The sequence below is a fragment of the Brassica oleracea genome, chromosome C9 (genome assembly GCF_000695525.1).
Source record: "Brassica oleracea var. oleracea cultivar TO1000 chromosome C9, BOL, whole genome shotgun sequence".
Classification (NCBI taxonomy): Eukaryota; Viridiplantae; Streptophyta; class Magnoliopsida; order Brassicales; family Brassicaceae; genus Brassica; species Brassica oleracea.
Genome location: NC_027756.1, coordinates 163,484 through 173,432, shown reverse-complemented (window position 1 = coordinate 173,432; position 9,949 = coordinate 163,484). Strand labels below are relative to the sequence as shown.

General features: G+C 36.4%; 2 protein-coding genes across 2 annotated transcripts; one reads left to right on the top strand and one right to left on the bottom strand.

Moving 5' to 3' along the window:
* The first annotated feature begins 1,651 nt into the window (after nt 1-1,651).
* On the top strand, nt 1,652-5,083 carry LOC106318021 (ascorbate transporter, chloroplastic). Its single transcript, XM_013755852.1, has 12 exons — nt 1,652-1,993; nt 2,232-2,315; nt 2,412-2,755; nt 2,828-2,935; nt 3,022-3,177; nt 3,253-3,468; nt 3,570-3,779; nt 3,856-3,993; nt 4,077-4,178; nt 4,389-4,454; nt 4,544-4,628; nt 4,785-5,083. Exons 1-12 carry the CDS (start codon nt 1,939-1,941, stop codon nt 4,880-4,882), a joined length of 1,662 nt encoding a protein of 553 aa, XP_013611306.1. The 5' UTR covers nt 1,652-1,938; the 3' UTR covers nt 4,883-5,083.
* LOC106318020 (cytochrome P450 86A2) lies at nt 4,987-7,542 on the bottom strand. The gene is made up of 2 exons (XM_013755851.1): nt 6,705-7,542; nt 4,987-6,524 (listed from the first exon to the last, which is right to left on the bottom strand). Exons 1-2 carry the CDS (start codon nt 7,124-7,126, stop codon nt 5,267-5,269), a joined length of 1,680 nt encoding a protein of 559 aa, XP_013611305.1. The 5' UTR covers nt 7,127-7,542; the 3' UTR covers nt 4,987-5,266.
* Nucleotides 7,543-9,949: the final 2,407 nt, after the last annotated feature.

The following is a 9,949-nucleotide window of genomic DNA, read 5'->3' as shown; positions in this document are numbered from 1 at the left end:
GGAGCTTTTGTTGTCTCTGTTTTTCAAGAAAATAGTTATTTTATAGTGGTTATTACATAGATTTAGGGAGTATTATGAAGTTTTACTAAATTAATTGATAAATTTATAACGATTCCCATATACCATGAAAAATAGCTTAAAATACAATCATACAAATGTAGAATGGGGTTAGAAATTTTAAAACAACACTAAAGATTATATGCTTCAATACGTAAAATGTTTACTAAAAACTCAATATTTTCGTAGGGGTTAACACATAGATTTTGAGAAAATTTCAAAAAATATGGCAATATTGTTTTAATGCATAGTTGTCTCATGTACTAATATATGATGATGGTCAAAGAGGTTTGAAACTTTTTTTTTGTCTCCATTTCTCTAGAGAATATAGATTTTATAATGGTTAGTCCACTAATTTAGGGAGTATATGAAGTTTAAACTTTTTTTTTGTCTCCATTTCTCTAGAGAATATAGATTTTATAATGGTTACTACACTAATTTAGGAAGTATATTAAGTTTTACTAAATTACTTTATAAAAACAACTGAACGATTCCCATATACCATAAAAAAGAGTTTAAAATACATTAATACAAATGTAGAATTTGGTTATAAATTTTAAAACAGAACTAAAGATTATAGGCTTCAGTATATAAAGTATTTACCAAAAACTCAATATTTTTGTAGGGGTTAATACATAGACTTTGAGAAAATTACAAAAAATGCAGCAATATTGTTTTAATGCCTAGTTGCATCCTGCACTAACATATGATGATGTTCAAAGGGGTTTGGAGCCTTTGTTGTCTCTGTTTTTCAAGAAAATAGTGATTTTATAGTGGTTATTCCAACGATTTAGGGAGTATATGAAGTTTTACAATATTAGTTGATAAAAAATTATAACGATTTCCATATACCATGAAAAAGAGTTTAAAATACATTAATACAAATATAGAATTTGTTTATAAATTTTAAAACAACATTAAAGATTATAGGCTTCAGTATATAAAAATATTTACCAAAAACTCAATATTTTCGTAAGGGTTTGTTTAACACATAGACTTTGAGAAAATTTCAAAAATACGACAATATTGTTTTGATGCATAGTTGCATCATGTACTAACATACGATGATGTTCAAAGAGGTTTGGAGCTTTTGTTGTCTCTGTTTTTCAAGAAAATAGTGATTTTATAGTGGTTATTCCATCGATTTAGGAAGTATTATAAAGTTTTACTAAATTAATTGAAAAAAAATTATATGCTTGATTGAACATTTATTGGTATAATTGTACTCGCATATACATATATCCCCACCATAGCTATATTTTGTAGAGCAAAGTGTTTTAAGTAGAAAGGTTTATAACTTGGAAAAGCATAATATATACGATAATAATTCAATTAAGTTACAAGCTGGGGCAAATATCTTCTAAAAAGGCCGTCAAAACAGATTCAACAGCAGCATAATGATAAAATGGCAGGCCCAAATAAAGCCCAGTGGATACGTGTAAGAATAAGTTCCTCGACAACCTTACCTGCTTTGTATTTTGTCGGCTTCCGAAGGTGTGTGAGTGAGGTCATCTTCGGCGGTAACGGCGCAGATATTTTCCACTCTAGCTTCCAGTAATACCCCTGATTTCGACCAATCAGTGTCTGGGCAACATGGGGGTACATTCGTAACAAACGGAGGTTCGAACGAGAAGAAGATGACGTGCCACGTGTCACTTTATCGACCCCCCTTTCCTCTCCTTCCGCATATGGCCACTGTGGACTTTCCCGCTTCGTCAGTCGATTAAGGCTCTACTCTCTCTCTCTCTCTCTCTTGTCCGAAGATTATTCGAAAACCTCTCTTTCTTCTTCTTCGTTTACTCCGCTAGCTATCCTTCCATGGAAGAAGCAGCTTGAAGATTTCTTCTCCCTTCAGTTTATTATATTTGTTTGGGACTGAGCATGGCTATCGGTGGCTTGATTTCAAACAGGAACTTTGGTTCCTTCGTCGGTTCAGGTATCTCGAGCTCCTTGTTTTTGTTTCTTCTCATGGTTTAGCATGGAATGGCCATTGGTGCATTTGGTGTTATTAATGATCGTATTATTGGGTTTATCAGATTATGTTAGCAAATGTTCTTGTTAAATGAACACCATGAGAGTACTAGATAGATAGCGATTTTCATTAGTGTTTATTTTCCACTCTCAAGAGTGAAGAATATTCAACTTCACCTTTTTTTTTTTTCTATTCTTATTAGGGAATGGTGTTCAAAACGAAAGAGGTAGACTAGGTTTATATGGTGCAGATATTTCCAACAGAGTCATCATCCCCCGAGCAATTGGTATTTGTCCTAATCAAAGCTTTGATGCCTTACTCCTCCTCTGCTTTATCAAAAAAAAACATTTGTGCTAAATAATTCATTCTTCTTTTATTGTAGCATTGTGTCGTAATCATCAACCAAGGAAGATTTTATCTCTGCAAGCTAGTTTACAGCATGACACTGGACACATGACAAGTTTTGGATGTTTCCTTCAACCAGGAAACTTGGAGCATCATGGTATCAGGTTTAAGAACAGTAACAAAAACACATCTCGTCCCTACTACAAATCATCAGAGGAGTCCGATATCACAGAAGAAGTTGTAGACTCACTGTCATCTGCTGAAGCTCTTTTAGTCCAAGGAAATCGAAACAAAGCATCCCCTTGGTGGCAGCAGTTCCCTAGGCGCTGGGTCATCGTTCTCTTATGCTTTGCTTCCTTCCTTCTTTGCAATATGGACCGTGTAAGTGTCTATACTACTTATTCTAACTATCTGCTTTGTTTTACTTAATGAGATAGATGGCTTTGTGGGCAGGTGAACATGAGCATTGCGATTCTTCCCATGTCTCAACAATATAACTGGAACAGTGCTACTGTTGGCTTGATTCAGTCCTCTTTCTTCTGGGGCTATTTACTTACTCAGGTTCTTGTTCATACCCTCATGTCATATTCTTACACAACTCAAAAGAACCTTTAGCCTGAACCATGCTCATCCTCTCTTGAGTATAGATTCTGGGAGGTATCTGGGCAGATAAGTATGGAGGGAAGTTGGTTTTAGGTTTTGGTGTTGTCTGGTGGTCCATCGCCACCGTTATGACACCTATTGCTGCCAAACTCGGTCTCCCCTTTCTACTTGTCGTGCGGGCCTTCATGGGCATTGGCGAGGTTTGGCCTCTTCCTAATATAGTTGGGCTCAGACCTGTACAATTGTTCTCACTGGCTACTTTTTCATACCTCTAGGGTGTTGCAATGCCTGCCATGAACAACATGCTTTCTAAATGGATCCCTGTCTCAGAGAGAAGCAGATCGCTTGCACTTGTCTATAGTGGCATGTATCTCGGTTCCGTTACTGGACTTGGTTTCTCTCCTATGCTTATCCAAAAGTTCGGATGGCCATCTGTTTTCTATTCCTTTGGCTCCCTTGGAAGTATATGGTTTCTGCTTTGGCTTAAATATGTATGAAACTGAACTCTTCTTCTCCAATGACATGAGAGCAAAGATTCGGATAATCCATACAAAACCTTTAAACACTTTTGTTTTTGTTTCCTTCCTCTCAGGCATATAGCTCTCCCAAGGATGACCCTGAGCTAAGTGAAGAAGAAAAGAAGATCATACTCGGAGGTAGCAAACCAAGGGAACCTGTTACCGTCATTCCATGGAAGCTCATTCTGTCTAAGCCCCCTGTCTGGGCTCTCATTATCTCCCACTTTTGCCATAATTGGGGAACATTCATACTCTTGACATGGATGCCCACTTATTACAATCAGGCATGTACTCCAACTTCACATATGGTTAAATGCTTTTTTTACAAACAAATAAAAAAGATCATTTCAATTGTTCCAGGTGTTGAAGTTCAACCTGACTGAGTCAGGGCTGCTATGCGTCTTACCATGGTTTACAATGGCTGTATTGGCTAATGTTGGAGGTTGGATTGCTGATACTCTCGTCAGCAGAGGTCTTTCTATTACATCCGTTCGCAAGGCAAGACATACATTCTTGCATTTTCACAACACTTGTTCTCTGATGCTCTCAATCTCATAAAACTCTATTCAATGGTGTGTCAGATCATGCAATCAATTGGTTTTCTGGGTCCTGCCTTCTTCCTGACTCAGCTGAGCCGTGTCAAAACTCCAGCAATGGCTGTTCTCTGCATGGCATGCAGTCAGGTATTCGAAAGAGCCATAGTATTATTATTATGTATTAAAGCTATGATGCCATTTTTGGACTTGTACAGCTGCCGACATAAGATTATTCTTCTAAGAGTACAACTATAAATCGAACATAACATAAATGCAATGTCTGACACATGTCTCACTTAAGAACCATTCAAAAGGGAAATACAGCTCTGACATAAAGACTTATGTTGTCCCCAACAGGGCGCTGATGCGTTCTCTCAGTCGGGTCTCTACTCTAATCATCAAGACATTGGCCCACGCTACGCTGTGAGATAACATTAAGTTCACCAAACACTTATAAACTTGAAAATGATATGTTTTCATTGCAATAACTATGTCGACGTGGATCCTTCCAGGGTGTACTGTTAGGACTTTCAAACACAGCAGGAGTCCTCGCTGGTGTCTTTGGCACTGCAGCCACTGGCTACATCCTCCAACGAGGTAAACTGTATTTTCACAATTCTTCCCAATGACAGAGATTATGCACAATATTATCCGAAGTGGAGCATGTATCTTGCTTCTTTAAATTTCACTATATATATATATAGCTCTTAATTTCTGGTTTAACTTGCAATTTTTACCTCATAAAATGTATAGGTTCTTGGGACGATGTGTTCAAAGTAGCAGTTGGACTGTATTTGATTGGAACTCTGGTCTGGAACTTGTTCGCAACCGGAGAGAAAGTTCTCGACTAGCTGCAGCAAAATGGTGTGAAGAAAGCTTAATATCTGTTTTATTTCTCTGCTTTAGATCAAAATGCGACGTTGTTCGCTGCTCTGTTTCATAAGGTAACAACAAGTTGAAAATGTATTTTTTTTTAATTTTATTTTTGGGACTCTTTTAAAGCTTACAATATGTTGGGGAGAACAGAACAACAGTCAAAATGTAAAAGCTTTTACAACAGAGGAAAACAAAAACAAACGAAAGTAGTATTATTACCTTACAAATATCATATCACACACAACCAAACCAATATCTTTCGACTTTTACCACCCTTCTTCGTAATCACGAAACCCAAACGTAAATGTATGTATATAGAAAATATTATTATTAACCAGAATAGCTGTCTGACGCGACGTCTACACCGCAACCGCCACAGCCGCATTAACGGAGGAGACGCCTTCACCAATGACGCCTTTGCATTTCCCGTTAAGGCCGGCCGCGACGACATCGTTTATCTCCGTGCTAACGCGACTCTTCACGATCCCTTCCAAATTCCTCTTGTGCACGTTCACGACAAGTCCCTTCTTCATGAACAAAGTCAGCGACATCTTCTGCTCCACCTTATGTCCCGGCGCCACCGTCAGCCTGTGCCGGAGTAACACCGCCGCAGCTATCGTTTTCATCTGCAGATACGCTAGATCTTTCCCCAGACATATCCTCGGTCCGGCGTTGAACGCCACGAATCTGTACTGATCGTGATTCACGAACTTTCCATCTTCCGGCGAGATCCACCTCTCCGGCTTGAACTCAAGGCAATCCTCTCCCCACGTCGTCTTCATCCTCCCCGCCGCGTAGATCGAGTATGTCACCGACGATCCCGCCGGTACGAAGGTTCCGTCCGGCAGAATATCGTCGTTCACCACGTGCTTCGAGTCCTCCGGCACCGACGGGTAAAGCCTGAGCGTCTCGGAGAGCGCCGCCTTCAGGTAAACCAATCGATCCACCTCATCGAATCCTAACGGCTCCTCCGTCCACGACGAGACGTCGCTCCCACGTGTCTCCATCAGAACGGAGCATATCTCCCGGACGATCTTCTCCTCCACCGTTGGATGCGTCATCACGAGCCAGAAGAACCAGCTCAGCGCTACTGATGACGTGTCACGTCCGGCTAATATGAAATTAAGCGCCACGTGTCGAAGGAAACCCTCGCTGTACGACTGCCCTTTCTGATCTTTCTTCTTCATGAAACGGGAGAGGAGATCGTCGTGTCCCTGGACCCCGCTCTCTTGCTGACTCAGCAGCTCTTGCTTACGTGTGTTAATGACAGCGTCTAAATACCCCTCGATCTCTCCCAAGCTCCGGTTCAAGCTCACTTCTAAGCCGAGCCCAAGCCATTTCTTTATCCTCCACAGAAACTCCGGCAGAATAAACCGCTGGAGAGAAGCTTCGGTGGCTCGGTCGAAAGCCGAAGCGAAGCCGTTCTCGGGAAGTCCCGGCGCACAGGTTCGAGTGTCTTTCCCGAAAGCTAAACCGCATATGTTGTCGAATGTGAGCCGTAGTACCAAGTCTTGGAGGTCGACCGGCTCGCATGTGTTCTGAGCCGTTTCAAGAATTGGACAGAACCGGAGCTTGATTCCCCGGTTTACCCACCTACCCATGGCTTGTCTCAGCGTCCTATGCGTCACAAAGCCAATTACATTTAGCCGACAATTCATATTATTTATAATAATACCGAACCAAATCCACTAACTAAACCGGTTAATTGAATTACGAAAATGGTATGTTATGAAATCATTCGTTACGTGCACATGCATGGATTCTGCAATGTAATTAATCTCCGGTTTAAGAATCTACCTGGTGGTGAATTCAAGAGCGGCGGTTTTGCGCTGGAAGAGCCAGGTGTCACCGTCGGAGTTGAAGATGCCTTGGCCGAGGAAGTCATGAAAAACAGCTTGCCACGTAGGACCTTTAGGGTAGTTATCGAAGCAGGTCTTGAGCATGTGTTCAATGTTCTTGGGATCGGCCGTGACCGTCACGAGACCTTGCTTCTTTGCCAAGAAAGGCACTGCGCAGATACATGTCTGATACGTTCCGCCACACGCACGGAGGTTCTCAGTGATCCAGTCGTGCATACGGTCACGCTGCTCGATCAGACCCGGAAGACTCCCCAATATCGGCCAGACACGTGGACCCTTTAGCCAACGTGAGATCCGCTTAAACCACAGCCAGTAAGCTGCAGCGATCGCTACAAGCAGCATCGTATTGGATACATCCATATCTGATGATATTTCTCTCCCGAAGTAACTAGTAATTATAGGAGATTGTGATTGAATGACACGGAAATGATGAATGGTGTTTCCAAAACTGGTGGTGAGAGATAAATCAAGGTTTAGTATAAAAAGGATATGGTTTTCTTGGGAAAATTTATAGAGACAGAGAAGATGGCATTAAGAAGAAGAAACAAGCGGAGGAAATAAACTCTTACTGCTAGCCGTCAGAAGCAGCAACCCTCATTAATGAGACTGGTTGAGAGAGTGCATACTAATTGAATGGGATTTGAAAATTTAGCCGTCTTGAAAAAAAAACTCGTTTTGGTTAATTGGTGTGGAGATCAACTAATGACTGATTAGATTTTGAAGTCAAGGAATTGGTAAAAGTTTGAGGTATATAACAAGAGAGGGGGCAAGGTGAAGAAGAGAAGTCTCATTCAATGATGAATCCATTAAATGACTCTTAATTATTTATATATACATACATTATATGTATGTAATTTACAGCTATATTTTAATAATTATACTCCATATTGTGTGTGTCTCTCTGTGTGCTAGATTAAATGAGATTAGTTGAGAACCTAAAGGCACAGAAAAAGATAGATGAGAATAAGAAGAAGTAGGAGAAAGAACGAGAATCTTTTGATCTATTTTATTAATTCACATTTAATAAGGGTAAGAAGAGCTCAACACATGTATGATTAGGTAATGACATTAGGGTTTGCATGATATAATTAATGTATTTGGTTACATCGTGTACTAATACACATTTTAGGTTTGACTTTGTAGGTGATCGTAAACCAACGATCACGTTTTCTTGAAAACATGATTTTTTCACCACTCGATTAATTTGATTTAGTTTAGGTTATACTAGAGAAAAGGAGACGTGATTTTTAATCTTCTCGTTTTGGTTTATCAGCTTTCTTTATTTTTCTGGACTTTGGTAAGCAACTCGTGACTCTTCTGATCTAATTTGCTTCTTCTTTTTTTAATTGCATGGTGAAGAAAGTTTTAAAGAGTGAATTGATTAGTCCCACAAGAAAGAAATATAGTTTCTTGTGCATTTTGTTTATAGCCTGACCGATTACATTTTGTACTTTTACTATTTTAAACTGTTTTAAAGTATATATATAACAATTTTCATTCTAACACCCCCAACAAAATTGTTGAAATTCGAATATTAACAAAAACTATGTTCAGTAGACAAAAAAAAACATGATGAATTATGTGCATGCACAAATCTCAAGTAGGATTAGATGTCATGGCATTCATGAGATTTGAAAGTCAAAGGGAGCTGACTTGTATACTCTGCAAATAATAAATACATAAAATAATGTATGTGAACATATGCTTCACATATATAGTACTATATACATACTATTATGCAAATTGGTAACCCTAAATCATCACACACGTAGCAATAGCATCATCAAATATATGTATATAACTCTGGAAAGGGGCTGAACGCGAAAACCTTGTGATAGACATACCCTTTTCACCTATTCTTATTTTATATATGATAAAAATATACGTTTTGTACATTGTTAAACTGATTTTTCTCTATATATTTGTTTAATATCTTATTATATAAAGTTTGGTTCTTCAAAATTGCTAATTAATATGATTGCGACATGTGTCAATTAATTTATTAAGATTGTGACATGTGTCAAAAATATATTACAATTCTCTTTTATTAGAATTTAAAAAAAAAAGATTATTATTACATTTTTTGGGACACTAGAAAAGAAAAATTATTACAATAATATAGTTTATTATTCTTTTTAGGAGTTAAGAAAAGGAAAATTACTGTTACATAACCTTTTACAATTATATTTGTATGGTTCTTTTTATAATCTTTTAAAAATATATGATAGTAAATTTAATTTTTGAAAATTCTATAAACAAAGAATAATTGTAAAAGCTATTTGAAAGTATTTTTTTTCTTTTTAAAATATTTTGTATATTTTTCATTTAAAAAATACTAAAGAAAGATATTATAAGAGAAAATATTAATTTTTTTTAAACAAATTAGATAAAAACGAATTATAAAATCCTACAAGTACAAGAAATTATTTAATAAAAAATCAAATAGAAAAACTAACTATAAAATAAGTGATATTCCTTTTTAAAAACCTAAAAAAATAAAAATTTAAAAGTACTATTATTATTTTCATATAAATAACTAACTTTTTTTAAGAGATAAATGTATGCTACAAAAATATAAACCAAAAATAGTATTTTCACAAAAATATGCTTTCTCATATTATTTTCACAAAAATAGTATTGACAAGAAAAATATTATCTATTTTCTTTTAATTTCTTTAAACAATTCAATTTATCATCCTTATTACAGTTTTTTTTAGTTACGATGTTTTTATCATACATAAGTATGTGTAAATATGATGAATATATCTTTGTATGTATAAGACACAATATATAATTAACTAAACATAATTTTTATTGAAAATATATTAGTTGTATAAAAATATTAAAAAACAAAAACGAATTATAGTTGGAATTTTCCTTTTTAAAAAATTAAAGTAACTTATTTCTTATAAATAACTAACTCAAGTTTTTTTTAGTTACGGCGTTTTTATCATACACAAGTATGTGTAAATATGAGGAATATATGTTTGTATGTATAAGACACAATATATAATTAACTAAACATAATTTTTTATTGAAAATATATTAGTTGTATAAAAATCTTAAAAAACAAAAACGAATTATAGTTGAAATTTTCTTTTTAAAAAAATTTAAAGTAACTTAATTTTTATAAATAACTAACTTTTCTTTTTAATAGATAATTTTGTGTTAAAAAATTATAAA

What these genes read in the sequence shown, in the direction of transcription:
- LOC106318021 (XM_013755852.1), top strand. Translation starts at nt 1,939, where the DNA reads ATGGCTATCGGTGGCTTGATTTCAAACAGGAACTTTGGTTCCTTCGTC. An exon ending in CTATTACATCCGTTCGCAAG is followed by an intron (nt 3,994 to 4,076) that starts GCAAGACATACA and finishes ATGGTGTGTCAG; the next exon opens with ATCATGCAATCAATTGGTTT. An exon ending in ACATTGGCCCACGCTACGCT is followed by an intron (nt 4,455 to 4,543) that starts GTGAGATAACAT and finishes GGATCCTTCCAG; the next exon opens with GGTGTACTGTTAGGACTTTC.
- LOC106318020 (XM_013755851.1), bottom strand. Translation starts at nt 7,126, where the DNA reads ATGGATGTATCCAATACGATGCTGCTTGTAGCGATCGCTGCAGCTTAC. An exon ending in GCTCTTGAATTCACCACCAG is followed by an intron (nt 6,525 to 6,704) that starts GTAGATTCTTAA and finishes TGTGACGCATAG; the next exon opens with GACGCTGAGACAAGCCATGG.